The sequence below is a fragment of the Harpia harpyja genome, chromosome 13 (genome assembly GCF_026419915.1).
Source record: "Harpia harpyja isolate bHarHar1 chromosome 13, bHarHar1 primary haplotype, whole genome shotgun sequence".
NCBI classification, from domain to species: domain Eukaryota; kingdom Metazoa; phylum Chordata; class Aves; order Accipitriformes; family Accipitridae; genus Harpia; species Harpia harpyja.
The window spans coordinates 1,157,487-1,184,670 of NC_068952.1; the positions used below are offsets into that span (position 1 = coordinate 1,157,487).

The window sequence follows — 27,184 nt, forward strand, 5'->3', positions numbered from 1 at the left end:
TTTGATTTCCCAGTTATTAGCTTAGTAGTGTGCAGGCATTGTATCTATCTGATACTTCAAATTGCCTTTTCTTGCAGATGAAGATAAAATGGGGCAAAGATTCTCTAGATAACTTTGATCAAGTGCTGAACCAGAAAATCACCCGTTACGCTGCTTTCCAAAGGGACTAACCATTCTCAGGGTGGTGGTGTCGTGACATCTCAGAGGGCTTCCATGACCAGAGAGGTGGCTGTTAGGTTGCGAGAGGATAATTGCAGAAGTTTTCTTAGTTATGCTAATGTGAAAGGGTTGTCAAGCATTGGAACAGGCTGCCCAGGAAAGTGGTTGAGTCACCATCCCTGGAGGTATTTAAAAGACGTGTAGATGTGGTGCTTAGGGACATGGTTTAGTGGTGGACTTGGCAGTGTTAGGTTAATGGTTGGACTTGGTCTTAAAGGTCTTTTCCAACCTAAATGATTCTATAAGTCTATAAAAAAACCTTACAGGGGAAGATTATGTCACTATAGGCTCATATTAACTGAATAGTAGAATTACACTGTGAATGCCATTTTGATGGGCAAAGTCCCTGTTGTACACACTGGATCAGATGACCTGACCCTCAATCACCAAGAGTGACAGAATAATTCTGTCATAACTCATGTAGTCCAGATATGAACCAGAAGGGCAAAAGAAAAAAAAAAGTCATAAATCACAGAAAGAAATCCAACAGCAAAAGGTACCTCTTACCCCTGCCAGCTAAACACTCATTTCTCCAAGCAAACATTCCTCCCCAATGTTCTCTCTCTTACAACACAATACCCAATCCTGAGGCCTACCGAGAGATCTTCCCTATCCAGAAACCTTTCTGACATTGGGAAGCTTTTGACAATTTGGTTACCTAGCTGGCTGTCTTAACTTTTTCCTGGTTCTGCAAGAGCTGTACCCTGACACTGGAGGAGCTGGACATCAGGGGTGCTGAGAAGTCAGAATTACTTTCACCAATTACAGTTGCTTTGGGTTAGCAAACTAATCCTGGTTACTCACTAATATTCTTGTCCACAGCACTGTTCCTTTCATGTTTAACATTCTCTTTATAAATTTACATGGAACTTTTCAGAATTACATCATAATTTCACTAATCTGACTGAAAGCTTTTAACTCTTGCAGAAGTTAGGGAATAGCATAACTAATTAATTTTCAAGGTTTGGGTGGTGAGCAAGACTGCACAGACAAACTTTTCTTTATTTACTGTTAAGCTAGATGAGTTTAAGCAATTTGAAATATCAAACTGGCAGGTTTTTCTTTCCACGGGTTATACCACCAGTGCATCCTCCAACCAAACAAGAAGCAATCAAAAAAGAGCTTGTGCAACTCATTAAATAAAATACCTGGCAAAGAGCAGCCCTTTCTTGGTTGAGATATTCTGCCTCATCACTAGAGAAAACATCCCTCATAGTTAGTCTCCTAACAAATCCCAGTTACTCCAGGCTTTTTACTGAGCTAGTGAAAACACAATCGAGTTGTCCTCTTTGAACAGAGCTCCTCTATCCTGTCAGTCAGACGATATCGCTATCTTCATGATGCTAGAAAAATCTTAGGAAGAATACAAGGCAAAATACATGCTGATGCAGAGCTGCAATCCACATAAGTGACAAGAGGACAGGAGGATCACAGGGTGTCAAGGAACAGCAGCCAGCTGACAGTCTCTTTGGGACGTGGAGGGATTCACCCTTTCCCTTTTCAGACGTGACATCTGGCTCCAGCAGCTTCCACTGCAACTGCACAACCACTTCTAACTGCAACGCACAGAGAATATTTACAGAAGGCAGCGCCTTTCCGCTGCAAGTCAGGCTCTGACTTGGAGACACATCTTTGTGTTTTAACGTGAACATAATCTCAGCAAGGTCCACAGCCCTTCCCCTTGCCAAGTGAATCTGCACTTTCTGCAGCCCATGCGAGGGTGCTGCTGTGAGAAGAGATACCTGTGCAAATGGTCCTGTAACAGAAATGACACATCTCTGAAATTACTGCAGCACGCAGTGGGGATTTCCTGCTTCCAATGGATTCTTTGTAGAAAAAGCAGTTATTACAATGACAACAAACCATCCTCATCCTCACTGACTACCTCTGTGTGTCCCTCGCCAACACTCTCAGAGTTCAGCTGAGAAGACAGCACAGGATAAAGCAATCTCAGTCTCAGTTTATTCCACCAGGCATTTTGTGGCTGTTATAAGGAAGAGGTGACCTCAGGAGTGCAGGCAAGACTGGAGTCAACCCAGGAGATGATGGCCTCAGAGGACATCTCCCCAAAGCATGAATTCCTGCAGAAAGCACAGCCACCCTGCCCAGATGAATGTTGATTACAGTGAATAATGACAAAAGAAAGAATGCAGCAGTTTTTTTCCTTGTCCTTCCTTTCCTCTTCCTTTCCTTTTCCCCCTTCTCCTTCTTCCTTTTCCTTTCCTTTCCTTTCCTTTTCCTTTCCTTTCCTTTCCTTTCCTTTCCATTTCCTTTCCTTTTCCTTTCCTTCCTTTCCTTTCCTTTCCTTTCCTTTCCTTTCCTTTCCTTTCCTTTCCTTTCCTTTCCTTTCCTTTCCTTTCCTTTCCTTTCCTTCTTTCCTTTCTTTTCCTTCCCTTCCCTTCCCTTCCCTTCCCTTCCCTTCCCTTCCTTCCCTTCCCTTCCCTTCCCTTCCCTTCCCTTCCCTTCCCTTCCTTCCCTTCCCTTCCTTCCCTTCCCTCTCCCTTCCCTTCCCTTCCCTTCCCTTCCCTTCCCTTCCCTTCCCTTCCCTTCCCTCCCTTCCCTTCTTCCCTTTTTTTCCTTCCCTTCCCTGTCAGGTCCCATCCCACCCCTCCCATTTCCCCCAGTAATGCGGGAAAAGGACCTGAAGACAATGGCCTGTCTCCCCAGAGGACTAGGTGACACCATCAGAGGGATGGCTTTCACTGGGTGAACCAGCTGGGACCCCCCCCCCCAAGGTCTTTGTCTTGTTCTTGTTTACCCCCATTTTTCAATGGTGGGCATCTCCACAGCTCTAAAATGCATTAGGCACAGGCGATGCGGGGCAGGACATAAACTGGATTTCTGCAGAAACTGTGGATGTGACAAAGGATGAAGAGGAGAAAAGAACTTTGTTGGGAGAAGGGAGGTGTCTGCTTCCCAGCCCCAGAAGGCATGGAATTTTGCAGCAGCTGGAATTTGGGGTGCTAGACAATTCAACGGGAAGCCTTGACCCTTGCATTCAAGTGGGCTGCTTCTGACACTTCCCAAATGACCTGTGCAAGAAGTGAGCCTTGAACACAACCACAACACAGCCACCCTGCAGAATGATAGCATGAAGCTGAAACATCGACGAATTTTAGTCCGTGGAATTCAGCTAGCTGCTTCAGTTGATAGTAATGCTTCCTCAGCAAATGAGTGCAGAAGGGAGGGGAGAGAGAAGAGGATATTTAAGATGGGATACTGAATCACGTAGACACCCCATTCCTGAAAGGAGCATGACTTGGGAGCAGGAATCACCGGGCACAGAGGAAGGCTGGCTGTACACAGAGCTGAACGCGACTGTTTCACGAGGCAGCGGCCCCAAGAAGGACCTCTAGACCAGAGTGTTCTGTCAAGAGCAAGCTGAAAATAAACCTCCTCCGTGATGCACCACAGGAGGAACGAACGTGATCCACTGAGAGGGAAGGAAAGGTATGGTACTATAGACACATACATAATGGGTCCAGTTCTGGTACCACCATTTCCCAAGTATGTTGGAGAAATCAGGAATCGGAAGGCAGGTGCATGCGTCATGCTGCAGAAAATCACCTACACATGAAGAAAGTAGGGAAGCCAACTTCACTTGTAAGATAAATTTAAGATGCATTTTCATCACAGTCTGTAAGTGCCTGCATGAGTAGATAATTTCTGATCAGACAGCTCTTTCATTTGGCAGAAAAGCAGAATAAAGCCCAGCGACTGAAACCAGAACAGATGAAGAGCAGACACAAGGTGTAGATTTTTAACAGAGGTGGTGATGAACACTTTTCTGCAGTTGTAATGGATTTTCTATTACACAAAGCCCTTTCTTAAATCGCGGCTAGCTATCTCTAAAAGCTATGTGCTTTACCTCAGCCGAGACATTATGAGTGAACAGAGGCTCTGCAGACAGCCTGCTGTGGGCTGCCTGCGACATACCAGAGGCTGGACTTGATGGTCACATAGTCCCTTCCAGTATTAAAACGCGAGGGTAGAAGTCAGACAACGAGGTCTGCTGTGAACCACAGCTGCCAGCAACTTTTGATGGATACTCAGGAAACAGCCCTTTTGGTACTACTCCTCTTTTCCTTCAAAGCAACCTGTTCCGCAACACGCACACACTGCATGCAAAACTAATTTCTGGTATGGCCCTGTGGGATCTGCTTCAAACCCAGATGGTCCAGTGGTCTGGTTTTGACAAAGACCAACACATGATGCAACTATAAGATAATATGTGCTCTGTTTCCCTCCACAATATGCCTGTTTCAGTAATGCAGTTAAACATGATGCCCGATTCTGAGCAGCACTCTGCATCCCTTTGCTCTTCTGCAAGTAGTCTGAGTTCGCCTAAATGCACCAGATGTTGAAGGCAGCATGCTGGATGGTAGCTCTCCCATCAAGGGCTGTAGTTTATCACTGCTCTGCCTCAACACACTTAACTTGTCACTGAGCAGCAGCTGGCTGATGCTTACTTAAGAGGTGATGTCTCTAAAACCTGTTGCCATCATGGATTCTTTGTCCTGGTGATGTATTATTTATTTATTTTACTTTGCCTGTTTATTTATTTCTTTTGACCATTTTGAGTTTTGCAGTTGCTCCCCTTCAATTTTAAAGGTATTTAAATGATCTATAACCCACTAACGCTGACCTGATCCAGCTCTTCTTGTTTCCCCAACTCCCAGTCTAAATTGCTTTGTCGGTCGAGCAGCCAGCCTTGCAGAAATGGGCTCACAGAGGTCTCTCCTTGCTTGGAAAGCTTTTCATATATAACCTTGCAAAACCAAAACATACCAGGGGAAAAAAAACCTTGGGTGCAGCTGTCCAAGCCCATTCTTCCTCCTGTCCCCCTGGATTTTGATCATCTCCCTTGTAATGTTTTCTAGACACCCACAGCCAGTCTGCCTATAGCTCATCAGTAACTTGCATTCAACACATTGCCACAGGAAGGCGATTACTGCCGACACGAATAAACAGATCCAGCTGCCACAGTCTCCTAAATCACACTCTTTCTCTGGAACAGCAGTAATCACAGCCATAAAGCAAATATCCCTAATCTTTGTGTGAGTGGCAGGGGCTCCCAACAACCCTTTGAATTCATGGGGAAGGCACGTGTGCATCGCGGCACACTGAAGACTTTGCAGGTGGGCCAGCAGCCACCACAGAGAAGCGGGTCTCAGCAGCTCACGCTGTCAGCTGTCGAGAAGGGTGATGCAATGCCCTTCGTCAACGTTATTCTTCGTGGCATGGGGCATCACTTGCGGGCTCCCACTCGGGGAGAGGAAGACCTCCACGGTCTGCAGACACAGAGGTTCCTGCCAGGAGGAGCAAAGCAGGTCATCCCTGCAGAGCAGATGGTCTCAACGCTGCTTGTCGAGGAAGATTGGGAGATCCCCCCCTTCACTGAGCCACTTCAGCAGGGAGAGTAGCAGTACACCGCTGTCCTGGTTTCAGCTGGGATAGAGTTAACTGTCTTCCTAGTAGCTGGTACAGTGCTATGTTTTGAGTTCAGAGCGAAGAGTGTTGATAACACTGATGTTTTCAGTTGTTGCTCAGTAGTGTTTAGACTAATGTCAAGGATTTTTCAGCTTCTCATGCCCAGCCAGTGAGAGAGCTGGAGGGGCACAAGAAGTTGGCACAGGACACAGCCAGGGCACCTGACCCAAACTGGCCAACGGGGTATTCCATACCATGTGACGTCCCATCCAGTATAGGAACGGGGAAGTGGGGGCAGGGATTCGCCGCTCGGGGACTGGCTGGGTGTCGGTCGGCGGGTGGTGAGCAATTGCACTGCGCATCATTTGTACATTCCAATCCTTTCATTATTGCTGTTGTCATTTTATTAGTGTTATCATTATCATTATTAGTTTCTTCTTTTCTGTTCTATTAAACCGTTCTTATCTCAACCCACGGGTTTTGCTTCTTTTCCCGATTTTCTCCCCCATCCCACTGGGTGGGGGGGAGTGAGTAAGCGGCTGCGTGGTGTTTAGTTGCTGGCTGGGGTTAAACCACGACAACCGCTCAAGCTGGGGCAGGTGGAGCGGCCCTTCACAACTGCCCTCTTTTTGCTTCAGAGCTGACGCAGCATCCTTTGTGGTGCAGTTCTTAAAGAAGGGTGCCTCACCCCCACCTTCTGCAAATGACAGCGTGCAGCTCATCCAGACCCATGGGGACATCACTGCACGGCGTCGGTCTGCAAACTCAGGGAAGTGATGATGAGAAACAGAACTGCTCTGGGCCCTGGCTGCTCTTAAGAAGATTCATAGGAGGGCACTTGGAGACTGCTGAAGGTGACTTCTCAGCTATGCTCCCTTCACCTAGGGCTGGCTAATAAAGGTTAATATCCCTTGGCAGGGCTCAGTATCTCCAGACTCCAGTGGCTTCTCCTTTAAGGGAGAAAAATAAATCAAATGCAAATGAAGTGTAATCACTCTTATAACCTGTTAATAATGTGCCTGTGAAGGAATCCAGGAACATAAAGTGTGTCCTATGGGGTCAGACCAATGGCCCATTGAGGCCCATGCTCAACCTCTGACAGCAGCAGCAGAACATGACATAAACCAGGACACTTTGCAGTTCATCCCTTGTGCTCCCTCAGCACCCACAACTGTTGTGTAAGAGGTATTAGAAAGAAAAGCTTTGCCGTTTCCTTTTAATATCTGTTTATGGATTTCTCACCCATGAATCTGTCTAATCCCTTTTGAACTTGCTGATCTGCCATAACCTCTTTTGGCAGCAAGTCACTAAGAGTTCACTATCCCATGTGTGAACAACGATTTTCTGTTATCTGTGTTAAGCCAATCTCTTACTAGCTCCCTCAAGTGTCCCCTGCTTCTAATATTGCAGGTTGGTGAACGGTGGGTCTGCATTCACCTCGTCCTTCACCTTCATGATCTTGTGCAACCAGCTCATACACCCCTTGCCCACCTTCTCTACAAAACGGAGAGTCCCAACCTTTTCCACCGCTCCTTGTAAGGAGGCTGCTACTTCCACTTGACCATTTTCTTTGCCCTTTTGTATCTCCACAATGTCCTTAAGAAGTGGGGACCGCAATCACCCACCCCGCTTAAGAAAGTGGATTGCACCGAGCTTTAATACAGTGGCAAAATGCCGCCAGCACTCTGTCTTGTTCTCAACACTGCTCTTTAAGATACCCAACATTTTGTTGACTTATTGGTTTGCCCTGCACACTGTTCTGTGGGACTTCACACCACTGACAATGATCTCTCCACGGTCTCTTTCCTGACTTGCAGCTTGCAGTTACAAGCTCAGCCTTGAGTTCAAATGAATTAGATTATTTTTCCATAAATGTACTGGTTTCCATTTATTTACATTGAAATGCATCTGCCACCTTTTGCCAGTCAGATTTGTGCAGTCCTGCCAGAGTTCTTCTCCACTGGCATGGCACTTGAGTACCCAAAAGAAACTAACACAATCCATAAACTTGGACAGGTCTAAGAGCCCAAATGCCCCATATTTCCCCGTGACCTTATCCCATGTCCATGTGCTCTTCTGAGCATGTGCCACAGGACAAAAGAAACCAAAATCACATTCCCAGATCCACAACACGTGCCTAGGTAAGCTTGGGCAAGACATTTACTGCACCATATTCTTCAGTTCCCCAAGCGCAGAATGGAGAAAATACTGTTTTCCCATCTCGCAAGAGCGCTGTGATGACCAGTAAATTCATTAGTGAAAACAAGGTGAAAGACCCTGAAGGGAAATGGCCATACAAGTGAGTACCTAAAGCATGCAAGACCTGCCTCAGATGTCATCGGTGCTACAGCCTCCCATGTCTGCCTCTTCACCCGTGCTGCAGAGCTCTCTGGAAGGGGAACCCCCCCATGCTCAGCTCCCCACGGGGATGTCCAAAGTGCTTTCTGGATACCTGCTCCCAGGGGAGGCTGAGGACGCAGCAGCTCAGGTCTTATCAGCTCAGCGGAGGACCGTCCAAGCCTGAAAGCACGCACGTCGTGGGGCTCGAGGTGCATAAACCCCTCCAGGGCCTTCTCTTCATGTTGCAGAAGAGACGTGGCCAGGAGGTGCTTGGGAAGGTTGAGAAGAGGGGTTAGATGGAACAGGACAAGGCTTAGGATCCACCTTCCGTCTCTGCACTTTCACGCTCACGTCCAAGGGATGAGTTTCACAGCAGCATCCAGCAATTTGTAGGGGAAAAAAAGAAGGAAGGTTTAGCTTGAAAGCACTACATTGCCTTTCTTCTTTCACTCCCCAGAACACTCTATTTATTTCATTTTTAGAGACCGTTTCAGATGTTGCTGGGAAAAAGAAAATGGGTTTTAAGGGAGAGCTCAGATGTATTCTTTTATGCGACACATATGAATAATTCAATTTGCTGCCATCAATAGCTTGGGTTTCTCTAAATAAGCCATCTATCTAGGGGTTAGGAGGAAAACTAGCAGGAGTGTAATATGACAAATGATGTTTCTGGATAAAAGATGGCATTGCATTTACACATGAACTCTTAACAGGAGGGTATTTCAGCTAGCAACTCACGTAATATTTCACTGCCGCCACATTTGACAAGTTGTCTGTCCATTAGTTGTGGCGTAAAGAACTCATAAGATATTTATAAGCATTCCAGAGACACCTAAATAGGGAATCATTTGATTTCAGGGATGGGCACTGAAGAAAGAAGTTTAAAGCTTTGACAGAATGTGCAGCCTTCTGCTTTCATGCCTGGTAATTGCTGGAGCAAAGTAGGGCTGTATATGCTAATGAAAGCTGTTTTAGAAATGTTTTTCCCTCCAGACAATTATGATTTTTGCAGACAGTCTGAATAACATTACACCAGGACCTGAGAAACGTTGCTAGTAAAAAAAATAAAAATAAGTAAGTTAAACATGGCCACGTTGTTGTAGTGATGTGCAGGACCCCTGTTTAGGATGTCTCCTGCTCCTCTGCTACATCTCCCAGGTTCTTCAGAGTCCCCAGGCTTGGGGAGGGAAGAACGTGCCTCCTTCTAGGCATCTTGTCAGAGACATTGCTGGGCTGGATAGACCCATCCTGAAGGGGATGACAGGTAACAGAGCAGCAACTGCTGCAGTCTGGCTGGGTCAGCTCTTCAAACCAAAACCAAATCGCTGTCAGTCAAAATAGCTGGCTTTTTTTTCAGAAACTTTCTCTGTGGCAAAATTTTCTGCAAGAGAACAACCACCTTTCCAGTTACCAAGAGCCCAACTCTCTTCAAAAACAAAACTCTGGCAGAAACACACTGACCGGCAGTAATGCTATTTTCTGCATGTGTCCCTGGACTCCTGCAAGTATTGCATGGAGGGCATCACTACAAAGGGATGAGTTAGATTTTTCTGCATTTCTAAGAAACTAAATACCCAGTCCTGAAACCCCCTAGGCAGGCCCTCTGCAATAAGACAGGCAGTGCCAGAGACGTGGGGGAAGAGAAATGACTCGCAACCCCAGGGTTGTTCTGTCTCCCAGAAGGCATCTTACTGAGATGCCCGAGTTGGGAATGCATTTGCCTTGCCCTGACACATGGAGAACAGGCGGTAGCCCTCAGTTTTCAAGAGACAACAGCTCTTCTGCACAAAGCTCCCCTCTTTGCTAATGTTTGCAAAAAGAGGCTATTTTTAGAGTTTTCTCCCAGAAGTGCCAAAGCAGATATGTTACAACAAAAAACCCTTACAAGAACTGAGCCCTGATCTGCTCTTATACTATGCAGCTCCCATCCCTTGACGAGCTGTGGCATGACAGTCAATGTGGCAAGATACTCAGCAACGTGCTGTGCATCCTCGATGGCAGAATCAAATCCTTGAAGGCCCCCACAGTGGGGAAGCAAAAACTTGCACCTCTGCTGTATCACTCTCTTTCATTGTTCTCCTTTTAACTTCTGCTCCCAGTCCTGGTACTAACTCTTTCCACCCCACTTTGGGTCTATGAGTAATTTAAAAAAAGCATTTGCTTCTTGTCAGTAACTGGTGGGAAAAAAAAAAAAAAAAGCTTTCTAGTGGGCCAGACTCGTGCTGTGTGATTCAGGTGCTGTTTTTCTCATTTGGACAGATAGGCAAATTTTTATGTAGTTAACAATCTGGCATGGTTCATTCCCCTACTCAGGGACTGCTGTCCTCAAATACTTCTCTTCCATTCCTGGAGTCTCAACACGTGAATGTCTCTAATGAACCTCTGTACTAGCCAAGCCCAGGAGGCCCTCATGCATCTGCCCACACAGATACAGCATCTGTCCACATGGGAACTAGAAGAGCACAACACAGCAGTCACCTTTTTTGCTGGTCTTCTGCTGTCAAATGAAAATCCCTCTCCTCCCCATCTTTCTGCACAACCGGCTGCATCCACAGAATTTGGACCTTCCTGGGATGGAAGTTACTCCCCACGCTGAGTGCAGCTGCTCAGCAGATTGGTCATTTGGTTCATGGAGAAGTGTGAAAATCACAGCGCTGCACTGGGTTGGCCAAGTAGCACAGCGATGGAGGCTGATACTGGGCTAGAAGCAGACGCTTCTAGCAGTTCTAGCAACGCATGTGTTTCCAGTCAGGCAGTTCCTTCCCCAGACCTTGCCTCATTTTCCCCTCTCTTGCTCCATTCTCCTGGCGGAGGAGAAACCCCGATACAGAAGAGAGGAAGATGCATGGGTGTGTACTTTGTGAACGTCGTCCTCTTCTGAGCACTTTGTATGTGTAGGTCAGGATGGCTGCCCGTACACCTCTCTGTTTATTAGCACAGTAACATCCTACAGGGTTAAGTGAGGCTGGGAATCCGTGGTGCCAGATGCAGTACACCCATCTAAGAAGGGACGCGTATGACCTCAGGAGGCTACAGTCCAGGGAAATAGGTCAGCAAGAAGGAGGAGCCAGGGAAAATGATGCACACGCTGTCACAGCATGGTACTAAAATTTGCAAAGACTCTTTCCTTTCTCCCCTTGAGAAAGGGTGAAGTCACTTTCCTCAGACCTTGTTTTAGAGGTGGTTTTCTAGAAACAAACGTTCTCTGTGAAAAGCTGATCAAGCTCCTACAGTACCTCTTTGAAGAGACACCCAGATCAGGGGCCCTACATTGCAAAGGCACCTGAAAAATCCCACCAATAAAAGGGAAAAGATTTTTGGTATAAAACATCTTTTCTTTGTCCTGCTTATTTTCCCAACCTTTTTTAGCCTATTCTCCAACAGTTGGCTAAAGAAGGTCTTGCTGGATTTGGACTGAGAAGAGGGAGACCTTTTTTTTTGCTGCCTAAATGTCAGGCCACATGTGTCAATAACACCATTAGGCAATTACATGCCTGCTGCAGTCACTTGTATCACTACTGCATGACAGAAAGTAGGGCAAAAAGGCAGCAGCTAGGGATTTTGTTTTGATTAAGAAAACGAGACTTCCCACAGCCAATTTTGAAATGCTGTAGAAGGGTGTGATTTGAGGTAACACCCTCACATGCCTCAGAGAGAACCTTTTTGTCTCCCTGCGGAGGCATTGAATACTGCATTTCTGGCACACACTGGGAAAAATGCCTGTCTCTTCCTACCTTATCAATACAGAGAGAAATAAGAATCAACGAGAAGTCAGGCTCTTGTTGGGTTGCCCCTGTGCTGATCACAGGGTGAGACACTGGTATTACAGGAGGTGAAAATAGAAGTTTTAGGACTTGTTTGGTCTCGGTGGAGAAAACCCCTGCAACAGAGAAACACGAGCAAATAGTCTCTCAAGCTCAACTTGGACATTCGAGTTGAAGCTATGGCTTTGCTCCAGACAGCCAAATGGTCTTTGCTAGGTTAGGAGTCTGTGACCAACACTGGAGGAAGTTTTGGGATCAGCAGCATTAGCAGCATTATGCACACCCTCCATTCCCCCAGACACTGGCAAACACAAATCTGTGCCGCACTTGGGCAGCTGGTTTCAGCCAAAGCCAAAACAATCTTCTAAAGTAAAAATGCATCATTTAAGAAAGAATGAAGTTGATTTCCATGGTCCGCCCCATTTGGAGAACAAAATGTATCTTACTTTACTGTGAGCAATCAATGAAGCACAGGAACCTAAAAGAAAACATTGCATTTGGGATCTAATGAAGTGTTTCGCTCCATCAGAAAAAAATCTTTTATTTCAGAGACATGCAATTCAGTGCAGCTTGAAGCCCAAAGACTTCTGATTTTGTGTTCGTTCAGAGACAGAAATGTTTCATGCTTAGGCCAGTATGCAAAACAATCTGCTTTATGCCTAGTTCAAGTCAGGAGAAAGAAAGAGATGATGTTGGCCTGCTGAGTAAGACAAGGTCCATGTACGTGGACAGATGCTCATAGAAGCATTTAAGCACATGGGTCGTCTTCAGTTTCTGACCAGCCCATTCAGAGGCAGGAAGGAAATGCTGATCTCCGTTAGGGCCAGCGGGAATTTTGCCATTAGTATCCACAGAGTTGGGACTTTACCCAGCAAATAAAGGCGAGCGATCCCTCACTGTCCTGGCCAGAGGAGAGATACAGCTGATCCCATACAGACCAGCTTCCAAAGCAGGAGATCCCCTGCAGACCAGATCTTGGAGGCTCTACGCTTAACCCCCAATACGCCCTCCTCCCCCCAGCCTTCCCCACATATCCCAAACGACACCTCACCTCTAGCTCCTGGAAATCCTCTTCTTCCTCCACATCATAGGACAGAGTGTGAATCTTGATGTCATCCGCTGAGAGATCGATGAACTTGCTGTCCGGGTACTCCAGGCTATCTTTGGTGGGAGAGCGGTCCTCGATGAAGGTAGTTTCACAGCACTCCGAGCCGATGCTCTCGCCCCACGAGCGCAGCACGTTCTCCGAGTAGAGGATGATGTTGGGCCGGTAGTGAGACTCCACCGTCTGCTGCAGCATGTTGGGGTCCAGGAGCTGCTGCACGGGGTCATTCCTGCCGTTCTCTAGGCAGCTCGGAGAGGAAAGGCTGCCCGCTCGGTGGGTCTGGTACTGGGGGGTCGGGTACACAGAGACCAGACCATCTCGGCTCTCTGCCACTAAGTTCCTTGTATTAATTAAACCATTCCTTTTCCCGGCTTCAGCGATCTTATTGTGCATTAGCACGCTGTTCTGCTCAACCAAGCCATCCATACTGGGAGGTGTCTGAGGGAGTGGGACGGGTGGTCTTTATTTTGTTGTGCCTCAGAGACAGGTCACACTGGGGCAGTGGCTCCCATTTTCCTGATGAAGAAAGGAAAGAGATACCAAGGTGAGGACAAAGGCAATGAATAACATATCAAGGCACCCAAATCAGCTTGTCTTCGGTATGACCTCATGAGAAAACACAGCCCCACATAGGTGCACACCCTGCGCTAGCTCTCCAAATATATCCCCACTTGGAGAGGCAAAAACCCCCCACCTCAAATCCATGGGGTGAATAGGAGCAGATGACAATGTGTGGTGACAAAGGACTTGCTGAGATGTCTTGGTAATGGTGGGCCCCATCAGAGAAGGGCTATGATGCCTCCTCCATCCTCCCACAGGTACGCCACTGTCATTCTGGGGACAATGTCCCTTTCCTCTGAACATTCTGATAAGAGAGATGGGGTGGGGGGACCCCAAAGATAAAAGAATCATCTTCAGTTCTCAGAACTCTGCAATTGCGAAGGGCAGGCAGCTGCTGTGTTCAGCTGTCAGTCTCTGCAGCCACCCTTCACCCTTGGCAAGCGCTTTACTACCCTTCGCAAACCCAGCTGAAGGAAAAGAAGCAGGCAGCATTCTTCAAATCAACTGAAAAACCACCACCTGAAGGCAAGATCAGCTCTGACCCAGCGGAATTAAAACTCCTTTGGACGGGGTCTCAAATCTCCTGTGTTGCTCTGGGTGCCCTACTTCTTCCGATGCCACCGAGGTAGCCCTGGGGCGACAGATCGAAGGGCTATGATGGGGCTTGCCAGCGTGACCATCCCCATCCAAATTCACCTGGAAGACGTGGAGGCACAGTCGCTTGAGCCCCAGGAGCTGGTTGTCTCCTTTTGCACAAGAACAACAGCCATCCTCTGTCTCACCAGACCACCAGCCTGGCTCTGTTTTGTGTGGGTTGCACTAAGGCATGAGAAATCAAAGGGAAAATTCAGAAGGCTAAAAAGGACTTTTTTTGCCAGCCCAGACACTTTCTCACCAGGACACCAGTTTTGCTTAGGTGCAGCCAAAGGAAAAATGCTTTTTGAAATATGGATGTATCTGCCACAGCAACAATGAGCCCAGGGTTTTTTTTCTGGGCTTGACCATAGAAATTACAGAAATGCTCCTGGTTTCAAAGGGCTTCATTTTAGATCGCCTAAGGCCAAATTCTTAAGGTAAGATTACCTGTCCCCAGTGTGCTGCCTGGAGGAAAACAAGAGTTACACATACAAGCACACATATACATACGTATTAATTTTACTTGATGCTTTCTCTCTATTTTCCTTTTATATCACAGATCCTCTAACAGAGCAATGGCTAGCAAAAGCCTAATTTTATTTCCTCTAAATAACTCCAGACTTCAAACATCTGCAGTCTCCCTTTTGGCTTGCAAGAAATATTTAAAACATTGCTAAGAGCTGGTCTTCTGTTCTTACACTACAAAAGAAGTTTAACATACAAGAGAGCTTAACTAAGTATGCTGCAATGTTTGCTTTCACAGCACTTGGTCTAACACATAGAAAACCCATTTTATTGTGTTGGCAGATAGTTCAGTGCTTGTCCTAAGTGAACTGGCAGGAAAGCTACTCAAGTGAAAATACACCATGGTGGGATCCCATGGAATTTACACTACATGGCTTTCAGCCCCAAACCTGGGGAACCTGCTGGCAAAATTAAACCGATTTGCAGATTAGCTTGGAAGCTTGGACTCAGTTTCACCGAAAGATTAGTCCCAAAGCCCTCAATCCCTTTGCAGCAGATAAGACTGAGAGCAGGTGCCCTGCCTTTCCAAGGAAAACTCATTTCCATATGCAGCCATGCCTGTGCTAAACAAACAGAGGACCGTGCCGTAACATCAGCCTGTGTCAGCACAGATGTATTGGTGTGAGGTGGAGCTGCTTTTGGAGGAAGCAAGCGAAATTCAGCAGGCAAGAGTAGGGGGGGAGGCCAACGTGTTGACATTTGCCTTAGGACTGGTGCTTGCAGAACAACAATCTTCCATCCACTGCTCCCCAGTGAGCACTGGCAGCCTGCAAGACCTCCTGTGGGCCACTAAGCTGTCCCAATTTTGCTGTTTAGGAGGTTTCAGAGGCTGGGTGGGACCTAGTCACAACCTCAGTTGAGGAACACGCGCTGCTTTACCCAGGTTGGGTGGGACCCCTTGCTTAGGAGATCATTCTGCTGTGCCTCCAATAGCTTGCCTACAAACCTTCCCCTCCTTCATCCCACCCCTCCCCAAGAAACAAAATGAATGTACATCACCACAGGCAGAAGCTGAGAAAAACTCAGCAATTGAAGAGGAAATTGTCAGGAGACTTTGCTCAGTTCCCCCTGAGCTGGCTTGAAAAATGTGCAAGGCTCCTGACACGTGACACCAACCATCAACCCCGCTGAAGGCAGAGAGACTTCACCCAAAACTGTGAAGCATCTCACAAGACTTCTTAGCCCTGACGTTTTGTCCAAGCAAACTGAAATGGTCAGCGGAAATATGCCAGAGATGTAGTAGAAATTGGAAGAAGATGCACAAATCAAACAGGTCCCCTCCCAGAAAAATGGATGAAGAGGTCAATAGTTGGTCACTGCACCAATGGCTGCGGCAAAGCCTGGGTCAGGCCTCGCACCTCCATGCGGTCACATCATTCCAACAAACGGGTATTGTCTGGCTTGAGCAGCACTCGGGAAAATGCCATTTTAAGGCAGCTTTATCGCATGCCTTTGAGCTGCGCTGTCAGATTCCCTTCGTGTTGTCTCTGCACTCGCCTATCATCCAGATAAGGCTTGGCTCTGAAAACGCAGGTCTCGCTCTAGGCGTTCCTCTGACAGCTGTACCATCTTCATGGAAAATGCTTGCTTTGAATGGGTGCAAATGAGGCTCTACAGGCACAGTGACACCAGAGGTAGCTGGTATGCAGACCGGTACGTGTTCCTCATGCAGTTTTAGGTGTTCATCTTGAAAGGGATGGATTATGAGGAAGGGTCACTCCCACCTCTTTAAAGTTGACTTGCATGGGGATACTCCAAAATCATGGGAGATGAAAACCATCCTTCAGTTCTTCTCACACACCTCAGCAACAAGAGGAGAAAAGTAAGCAGAGGCCACAGGGGAAAATGCTTTTGTATGCCTAAGTGACCTGAAACTCAGGAGCACTTCAGAACGTCACTGGGATGTCGACGTCGTCAGGAGTCAGGACTGCCCCACACCATCCCTTGCTCCTCAATGTTCATCAGTTTATGTGATGCAGGAGCCAATTCCCTTTGGCTGATTAAAAGGAGGCCCGAGAGTCAACATAATTTCTAAAGGTGATTTGGCTCCAAAGCATTTGGAGTGCTGACAGAGAAGATTCTGCAAAAGACCTAAACCAGGACTGCTCATGGTGGCTTTGGTACTCTATGGCTTGTATCATTACCATCCCAAGGAACTGAGAACAACTACGTTACAGGCTCAAGCATCCTCCCTAATCACCCACACCAGCAAAGTGTTAGCACACCCCATCGCCTGGCTTCAGCCTGTGCCCTCTCCCAGACAATACCTACACTGCAGTAAATAAGTGCCATGCATGCTCCTGAGAAGCCAAGAGGGGAAAACCACCTTGTTTTGGCAGGTAAGAGAGTTTAGCAGCATGGATACAGTCAATGTTGGACTATTCAGCCTATGGGTGACAATATGGATCCTGGCATGCCTCACTGACTAGAAAGGAGGGAGCCTGTGGTGTTGCTCGGTCCTACCATGGATCTAAGCCAGTGCTTACCTGCTGTGCATTTAAACCAGTCTTGTAAACCAATCTTGCAGATTCTGAATGACACTTTCCCCTTGGGATGGGGGAGGGGAGGAAGAAAACATCCAAAATGAGACAAGGACAAGACAGGGAGCATCCTTCCCACACAGAGCTCTTCCACTAATAGGGCTAATGCATTGCTCAAGACATTCTCTCCGGAGTCCCACACACCAGTGCAGCTCGCATGCCTCCGGGAAGGTCAGCAGAGAGAGACGCGGATGGCAGCATGCAATCAAGGAAAATTGTTTAACCCTAGAGTCATTTCAATCTGTAGCTGCCTAGCTACCTTACCAGAGCCTGACCCGACGTTCTCAGCCTTGCAAGTGTATTGCTTAATGGTAAGGAACTGGCAAGACTCTTATGCCTTTTCATTATAATATCTTAACAGGGAAAAAAAAAAATAATAATAATAAGGTGGCATTGATTTTTCTTTTCCGGGTGAAATTCCTGAGTGGCTGGCCATTAGGTTTAAATCAATAGCACCTTGATTGCCAGTGCATTTTGATGCATAGCTGAAACAAGGTCAATTGCTGTCTAGGGAAACTGAGAAACAGTTGAGGTACCCAGAGGTTCTTCATCAATAAAAAGGCAGGATTAAGAGCATTGTCAGCCACAAATGAAATTTCACATCCTCATGGATAAAAGAGAACCTCCCCTGGGCTTTTCTCCTCTCAGCCACTGGCTGAAGGGAGTTAAATCAGATTTCCAAGGCCTTTGTAACCTGCTGCTACCTCGGTGTTGGTAGGAGAGTTAGACTCAAAGGCTGGACTTCATTTCACCTACTGCAGACACCCGAGGATGTTTCTTGGGAGAAATTAATTGCAGTTATGCAAGGTGCACAGGACCGGTGGGCTCAGTCTCCCTTTGGAGTAACAATACCCCTGTAAAATACAGGGGAGACCCTCTCAGCTGAATACTAACCTTCAGATGAGCGAAGCTGGTGAAATGAGTCCCCCAGGTTCAGGTGGAGGAGGAACGGACAGTGGCACGTGGCCGTGAGCGATGCTTAGGGGCAAAAGGCAGCAAGTGTTTATGCAATGGCTCAGAGCCTGTATCCTGCCTGCAGGGACTTCTTGGAGGTGGATTCAGTCACCATCCTTTCCTTAAGGGCTTTCACTGACCCGATCCGTGCCAGGCTCACATGTCTGCGACTCACAGGCAGGCCCAAAAATTAAGATTGCCCCAGTTTCCAGGTCAAACTGCAGCCCAGAGGATCGCGGATGGCAGCGCGACTGAGCAGACAACCTCTGATAGACCACCTGAGGCAACTGGAGGATGTCTTCCCTGCAGGGAGCCAACACTCGAAGTGAAAAAGAGCCACTCTCATTACCTAGGATCGCAGTGAGGTTTCAGAATGATGCTGACAGGAAAATGAAACTCATCAGAGCCCTTTAAATAAGAGAGCTGTTCAGTCTGCTCCAAGATGCAGAGTTAATTTAGCTGGTTTGATTCAGGTTTCATTTGTCTTCACACAGTTTGAATTTCTCCCCACAGATCTCTCACTGGTACTCAGGCTGACCAGAAATAATTCTGCATTTTGAGACTTGAGGCTAGAACCAGAAGGGAAAACCAAGTTCAAGCTATTGATAAATAGTAGATCAAACTTCAGTCTAATTTTTCCCTTGAGGATTAGACATTTTTACCCAGGTGTCTGGTACTAAAAGTGAAGCCATTCATTATTATAACCTTCATTCTTTCCAATTCCTTGCATTTCTTTTTTTCCTCTCTCTTTCTTATTTTAATAAGAAGCTGCAACCAGTGCCAAGATATTTAGTCTGCAATGCTGTGGCTTATTAAGCTATCACTTGTGTTACAGCAGAGCCCAGCTACGGTAGCTGCAATGAGAGCTACGCTCTGCTGGGTGTTCTGCAGACTCCTGCTATGATGACAGTGGCTGACAAACTAATTAAGCAAAGAGTGTGAGACAGAGAAAGGCAAAATGGAGAGAGGGCAAGGAGAGAACAGCTAAACGCTCTGCCCGGGGCTCTGGCAGGCAAGGACCAGAAGCCAGCTTTGCTGCTGCCCACCGTCCCGAAACTCCTTTGCTCTTCTGTGACCCGGTGGGATGCTGTTGTCCTCCTGCCTCCGAGGGGCTCTCCCCTTTGCACAGTTCTAGCACCATCTCAGGGTGTTTCAGCCTTCTGGAGAGCCCTGCCGGGTACCAAAAGTCCTGTGCGAACGAGCAATTCAGTTACCTCTGAAAAACCAGGCTACAATTGGAAAGCCCCAGCCCTTTCCTCACAACGGATCAGAAGGACATTCATCCGGGCAGACCAGACATCACCAGCCCAAAGGTCTGGTTTATCAGCAGGAAAACTTGGAGGTGAAGGCGAGCCACGGTGAGGCTGAAGGCAGTATCAAGGCTTATGGCCGCACCCGCTGCCATTCCCTGCAGATCTTGCAAAGTATCAGCCAGGAGAAAGGGCTCAAAGAGCTCACCTGCCTCTGCATGGGGGTCTTGGATATAAGGGGAAGTCTTTTCCCCATGAAAAGTGTCAAGCATTGGAAAAGGTTGCCCAAGGAGGTTGTGCAGTCTCCATCCTTGGAGGTTTTTAAGACCCAACTGGATGAAGCTCTGAGCAGCCTGGTGTGACCCCATAGCTGACCCTGCTTTGAGCATGAGATTGGACCAGAGACCTCCTGAGGTTCCTTCAGTTTGAGTTACCCTGTGATCCAAATCTCTCTGCTCCTAACAGATTCCCACCCGTCTCCCATGCTCCCAACAAGACGTTCACTGCTCCCACAACCTTCTGCCAACCCCTCAGTGACTCTAAACCTAATGCCAGCGTGGCAAGAAGGGACACTACCCACCCTTCGCAGGGCTGTGCCACCAGCAGAAACTGATGCAGTCTCACGACTACCAGAATCAACAAAGTGCCGCTGGGTTTGATGCTAGTTCCCCTACTGCCAGCACACAGAAGGTAGAGGGGAGAAAGCTTTCTTGAAGAGCAGGCAAGCCAAATGGTGAGAGCTGCAGCCTGATAAAAACCACATTGTGAGGGGTTTGGAGGCTGCGGGTTTCCTGGTGCGAGCTTTCTTTCAGGTATGAGGGAGTTTTTAATGCATAATGTAACAGGCTTCAACGTGGTTTAAGGTATTTCAAACATCTAGAAATTGCAACACATATGGACCCTTTGCTTGAGAGAAATCGCAGGCAGTGTATGGATCTGGAGAGCTGATTACAAAGTGAAATATTTAAGGAAAAGAAGAAAAAAACCTTTCCCACTTGTATTTTTCTTCTTTGATTTAGCTGGGCTCATTAAAATGGGTTTTGTTTTAAGGGAACACAGCTATTTCAGCAGCTGAAATTCCTTTTGACCTATTAAGTAAACTACAGGGAGTTTCACAAGGCAATGCAACTAACTCACACTGGGAGAATTAGGAATGCATGCATTAGTGATAGCTAAATGTTTAATTGCTAACAGTGGAAGTAAAAAGACCTCCATGCTATTTTAGTATTACCAGTATGCAGCAAATCCACTGTGAGACATGGGCCTGTCCTGCCCTGAAAAGGAGGGACTCAGAGTACAGTGAAATGCCCAAGGTCACGTCAGACACAGTAGCAGAGCTGGAAATAAAATCCAGGTCTCTTGATTGCCTGTCCAGAGGTATATTTAAATGTGGAAACAATTACCATATGCATATTAGATCTGCCTGAATAATTGATTGCTCGATTCATTAGCTGAACCAAAGAACGGGAGGGAGAAAGGAGGAATTACCTTGTGTTGACCTAAAACATAGAATGTTATCCCTGCAACAAAATATTTCCTTTTGAGCAGATGGAAGCATCTTGCCTGAGCCAAAATGAAATGTAATGTTTCATTTATTTATTATTAATTGAACAAACTGGCTTTTAGTTCGATTTGCCTCAAGTTGCCTCCAATAAAAAAATTACACATTCAGGCTTTTCTAGCAATCTTCCTTCCCAACTAATTTTGACAGCCTCCACTCTTCGTTGACTTCAGTCCAAATTCACAACTTTTTTCATTTGACTACAAAACTGCACTTTCCAGCTAATAAATAACCGACCTGAATAACAGCACCTGGCTGCAATGTAAATAACACTGCCTGTTGTGGAAGGCTCCAGTATAAAAACACTTTGCCAGCTGCACAACTTACGGCAATTACTGTGCAAAAGTGAAAGCAGTCAAAAATCAGGCTCCGTGCCTTTTTAAGCGAGAAATTCATTTCACCAACGCAATCGGGGAAAGCTCGGTGTCAGAAAGCTATTACCAGCTACCTAACTGCATATGGACACATGAATGCTATGAATCAGCCTCGGCTGGTGAGCTCAGTGCAAACCTATAAGACACCTGGATCCTGTCCTAATTCTGCATCTCCACATCAGCAAAGCCTTTTGTGCACATTCCTGACACATCCTTCTCTCATGTTGTCTTCTCTCCTGGCTGCAAATACGTACCCTCCACTGAGCATGGCTATGCAGTAGCACGCACAGCAAAGGATGCCTTCGCACCAGCTTGTGTCACCGGGTCCTTTGCAGCGCTGCTGATCAAAGGGTCCCCAATACTGCAGAACGAGAGCATTTGACAACCCCAGAGGTATCCAGCCTCCTCATACCCCACTGAGCTCCCCACCCGCATTTCAAACTGGGGAGGTTGAGTCATCAGGAGTGATCCTTGCTTTAAAAGACATACCTCTCCCAACAGAAGGCTAAGCTGGCATTTCTTCTCCCTCCATCCGTCCCAAAAAGCTTTTCTGTAAAACTCTCTAATTATGTCCAGCGCAATAAAACTAACCTTCCTGACATAATAAATAGAGGGACACATAATGAAATAGCTCAGGTCACCACCTTCAGCAGCGTGGTCAGGCTGAAGGATCTGTTTGCCAACTCGAAGAGCAGAAAATTGTTCTGCCTTTCACTTTCGAAGCAAGTGAATACAGCTGTTCTCTGGGGTGTATAATTGCATCCTTAATTGTTCAGATTGCCCTCACTGAGAAAAACTTCTTCCAAAGTGAGTCCCGTGACTCTCCTGCATGGAGCGGAGGGCACTCCCAGCCTCTGCCCAAGAGCTGCTCCAGCTTCTGGGGAAAACTTGACCCAGACCCGCACTTATCGTGCCAAGTTTGGGGCCAGAACTATTGCTTTTGTGGATTTAACCATGACCTGTGTTTTGCCGAGTGAAAACCGGCGCACAGCTGAACTGCTTGTTTCGCTCTGTGTTTACTTGACAGACAAGCCGCGTTCGCAGGTGAAAAGATGCAATGCCTCAGTTTTCTTGGTTCCTGTGCCACAGAGTCTGGATAGTTTCTGAGAGCCAATCTAGATTTAAAAGTCTGGGAAGGACTAAGTTACCACCAAAACCCTCTGCCTAATTTTAGTGATGCCTTGTGTTGCAAGAGAATTAAAATTCTCCAGCTTCGAAGCAGCTACCTGAAGCTCTGCCTTGTAGAAACCTGCAAAGCCCCTGCTGCACACAACAGAGCATCTAAACGAACCCTGAGAGGCTCGCCCAGGAATATCAACACCACAGCATCACCTGGCCCTCTTGGTCTGCCTCCAGCCTGGCTCCAGTGCCTCCCTTGGATCTAAAATCCCTGTTTAACTTGTGTTTGTAACCAGGCTGGCCCACAGAAACACCCAGATGTGGCTCCAGGACTGGCCCTGCTATAACTCCAGTCTCACTCCTGATGGTCAGCCAAGCCCCCATAGAGCCCAGTTCTCCCATAGACCCTGCTCATCTGGCTCTACTCGCCTTTCCACATTCCATGCAGGAAGCAAAGCAGGACAAGTCACCTGCCTCACACTTGCTCTGCATGTAACACACCAACCCTAAGCTCTAGGCTGGGATCTGAGATATTCCTGAGCCAGGAATGATAAATAAAAAGAGGACAGAACAGGAAGACAGCCTGGTGGCACAGACTTGGTGCAAGATGAAGGTGTCCATATCTCCTGCCCCAAGCAAAGCACCCGAGGGTTGTAAGTCACTGTGCCAGAAAAACGCTTCTGTGATACTGCAAAATTGCTAGTGCCAGTTCATCAGGGTGAGGATGATTAGATTAAGCAGCCACTGCTGGGGCAATAAAATCAGCCTTGCTTCATCAGGCTCTAGAAGAATTGCAGGGCCAGGAATATGCTGTGGGACAAAAGCTTTACAGAATAAGTGATTTAGAGATAGTGAGGCTGGTAGCTGGAGGCAGATAGGGCAGGCGGGGAAACACCGAAAAGTAGCATCACTGGGCGCAGATTGACCTTTACAGACCTTTCTTAACCCCATACTCATCCCTCCCTGCAGAAACCAGAGTTGAAATGAATAATGGGGCCCATTAGACTCGGCATTGCCCCTCGCCAGAGCCTGAAGAAAAATCCTATAACCTCTTCCGTCTGGGAGGAGAAGGAACATAGGACCTAGATTTCTATATGGGAGGCACAGGCATTTGGCTGGCAGTGTATCAACTCAACATTGCCTCCGTGATCTTGCAAGCCACGTGCAGTGGGGAGAAGGGAGATCGTTTTGTTGCAGAGAGCACAAGAATAGGAGCTGGAAGGTGGGTTGGGTGGCGTGGGGACACCACGCACCGGGAGAGGACAGGATTGCATGAAGCACAGCTGTCCTGCAGGACCTGCCAGCAGGCTGGGTGTCTTGTGGGACCTAGGATGGGCAGGTCCCCCGTCAAGGAGCTGAACACTTTGATTATGCCGTGATTGTCTTCTGAGCAAATAATCCATTTGCAAGCAGCATTTCAGAGATCTTTGGTCTCCCTGGGGATTTTTAAGGGGTCTGAGCACCCAATCAAAGCACATAAACCCCATTAAACCTCTGCTTGAATTATGCCAACTTGACGTGAACAGTCAGTTCATTCTTCTCATGCCTCAGTGAACTGAAGTCTCAGAGCTTAAGCACAGAAATACTTTACAGCACGGATTTGGATGAATGGCTAATGAGGGAACTTTACACATTCAGGTTTTGTATAGATACATGTACACAGATAGACATCTACAGGGATGCCACGTATAAAACTGGGAGTGCTAAAGGCACGCATGGACTCATACCTCTCATGTACTGCACCACTGTTTTAAAATGCAGTCTTTGCTGGTGCAATGAAAATAACCAGAGTTTGTCACTCTTCCGATATTATGACACCAAATTCAAAGCACAAAATCTTCCGATTCCTAGGTGCTACAAGTTGGACCAGCTCCACCTGAATCCTCAGGGTCACAGACATTTACATCTGAAGAGGAGCATTTTGCTGTGATCTCATTGCTTAAAGTAGTTTCCAACTTTTACTAGAGAAAGAGTATTCAGAAACATATGATTTGATAGCCAGAGGATGTGTATTCAGCCATGAGCAGATACACACTCACACACACACAGACACTATTCACATTTGTCAAAGCAAAGTCACTGAACACGCAGAGTATTCTCCTCCTCTTTAAACCTCTGCAATTCTTTTCGATTTTTTTCCCAATGGCACTGTACAAACAATAACCTGTAAAAAGTCCAGTCTTCAAAGTGAAGGAAACAAAATTTGGAAGTCCCAATATGTAATCTGCAATCTTAATAACCACATAGGGAGTATTAAAAACTCACCTGGACAAAAGCATTTATAGCATCTGCAGATATGAATTTACAGTAGAGAGGAGGACAAAAAACCTTATCCCACTATGTTGCATCTTTTCTCTGATACTACCCTCAGAAGCGAAAGCATTTTAAATCCAGAAAGCAGCCTTCATCAAGTTAAATGTGTTGTGGTGGTGCCTATATACACTAGTACTGCATTACATCTGCATTTGTATAAGGAAGAGCCTTCCAGTGCGTGTGAGATTTATTCCAGAGCTTATGGCACCAGTGGTGTGAGATGTCTGCTTGCCCACTTAATAAAAGGAAACTTCATTTAATTCCTACAAATGCATTTATCCTCCGTACACCCTGGCATGACCTGTAGTTACCAAACTGCCAATAAAATGTCACCTTGGCCAGTAAAATCAGAAGTGGCTTATTCTTTGGAGCGAGGTAATTTGAAACTAATACGGAGAGCATCTAAATGCAGCTACTTTGAAGATGATAGCTCATTAACTATAATTAAGAGCAAGTCATTCAAATACATGAATGTAGAAAAGTGCATTCTCTGCTCTGACTGCATTTTATAATACACAATAATCCCCCTGAAAGTACCAGTTAACTCATCTTCTCGGGTTTAAGAATATCAAAGCATCTTTTAATTGCTGTTAATGCCCTGTTTACGAGGGATTAATGTCTAATTATTTGTGATTTGAATATTTAATCTCCTTGGAAAGTTTAGAGCTTTTTTTGGCTTCTTTCTCTCTCATTACAGGCTGAGGCTGAAGCCTCCCCTCCAGTTATTTTGCAGACACAGCTCAACAGATTGCTTTCCAGAGCAACTCCTGCCACTAGGTAGCTCCATGTTCTTATGGGGGGGACAAAACCCACCGCCAGTCCCGCAGAGACCCTTGCACTTCTCCTCCGGCAGCGCACTCTGGACCGGCGAGCACGACCAGTCCTGTTCCAGGAAGGCTTGCACTCCTGCAGTGCCAATTCCAGAAAAGTCTCAATGCATTTGCCAGCCTCTTCCTACCGAAGGGTTCTTCCTTCATCCCTTGCGGGATGCTTTAGTGATACCCGACCCAGAAGGATGGGGCAGGCATCGGGGGGCTTACCCAAGGTCACCCCTCTCTGCCACTGAACAGCAAGGACCACTTCTGTCTCTTCGCCTTAACCATCCCTCTCTCCAACTTAGCTGTCCCTGCCCGCAAACTAAAGGCTGGGAAGGAAAAGAAATTCAGTCTGGCCCCTCTTGAGCAGGGTGGTGAGGGGAGAGGGCAGCTGTGGATGCAAGGAGCCCATTCTCCCGGACACCCCCCCCCAGTTCAGGCTCTGCACCCCCGTACCAGTCTGTCTCCCCCTTCCCGGGGCAGAGACTGCCCGGGACCGGCGGGGTTGGCCGGGGGCTGGAGAAAAAGATGTTCAGCTGGAGGGGATTCCTCCTGGGGAAAAGGAAGGGAAAAGGAAGACCCCACGCACAGTTTCCTTTCCAGTACTCCCAATCCAAACCTTGGCCAAGGCACTGGAAAACCCTGATCCCTTTCTCCTGACATCCCCCCCCCCCCATAGCTTCGTGCAATGCTAATTTCGGCTCTCAGCAAGGCATCGGGGAAACACCGTTGCGGGTGTCCCCCCCCCACTCCGCTGCCCGCCGGGGGCTGGATCCCGGGGGCGGCCCCAAGTCCCTGCACTCCCCAGGGCTCAGCCTCCCACGGCGGGGGGGGGGGGATCCCTTCCACGAAGCGGCTGGGGGAGCCACCGTGTGTGTGTGTGTGTGTGTGTCCCCCGCCGCCCCCGCTCCGTGCCCGGAGGATGGAGGTATGGGGGGGGGGGGGGTGGAATTTGGTGCATGGCTCCCCGGAGGAGATGGGATGGGATGGGATGGGATGGGATGGGATGGGATGGAGGGGGGGCGGGGGTTGGGGGTGGGGGGGGTCACTCACCTCCCTGCAAGGTGACCCGCAGCGCGATGCTCCCACCGGGGGCTGCCGGTGGGGCTCCCGGGCCGGCGGCGGTTTCAGCTCCCGGGCACGGAGCCCGGCAGCATCCCGGCGGCGGCTGGGAAGGGAGGAAGGCGGGGAAGGGATGGTGGTGGTGGTGGGGAGGGAAGGAGGGGGACCGGGACCGGGGGGGGGGGGGGGGGCCGGGCAAGGGCGAGAGACCGGTGGGGCTGCGCCTCCTGCACCGCCGGGCTGCACTGTGCGCTCAACTCCCGGGGAGGAGGAGGAGGAGGAGGAGGAGGAGGAGGAGGAGGAGGAGAAGGGAGAGAGGGAGGGAGAGAGGCTGGAGAACCAGCCCTGCGTGGCAGCGCGGCCAACTTTCCTCCTGCAGCAGGAGCAGCCTTGCATCCCCTGCTGTTTAAAACACCCCCCCCCCCCGGGGAAGGGGGGGTATGGCGAAATTCTCCCCTCTTTGCCCCCCCCCCCCATCTCCTCCTCCTCCTCCTCCTCCCTGGGCCTTCCTCCCAGCCAGGGGGGCTCTGCTGCTCGCCACCCATCGGAGCTCAGCACCCCTTCCAGAGGGCACCGGCTCCTCTCATCACCCCCTCCCGGGTACCAGGCAGCCCCC

The 27,184-nt window shown here is 47.9% G+C and overlaps 1 protein-coding gene across 1 annotated transcript in view; it reads right to left on the bottom strand.

Annotated features, from left to right (window-relative positions):
* The window catches only part of SYNDIG1 (synapse differentiation inducing 1), a 30,096-nt gene extending 3,437 nt beyond the window's left edge, over positions 1-26,659 (bottom strand). The window contains exons 1-2 of the mRNA XM_052806727.1: positions 26,560-26,659; positions 12,805-13,374 (exon numbers count right to left, since the gene is read on the bottom strand). Coding sequence (XP_052662687.1) covers positions 12,805-13,284 — 480 coding nt within the window. The 5' untranslated portion in view covers positions 13,285-13,374; positions 26,560-26,659. The remainder of the gene's footprint in view (positions 1-12,804; positions 13,375-26,559) is intronic.
* Between the last annotated feature and the right edge of the window lie 525 nt (positions 26,660-27,184).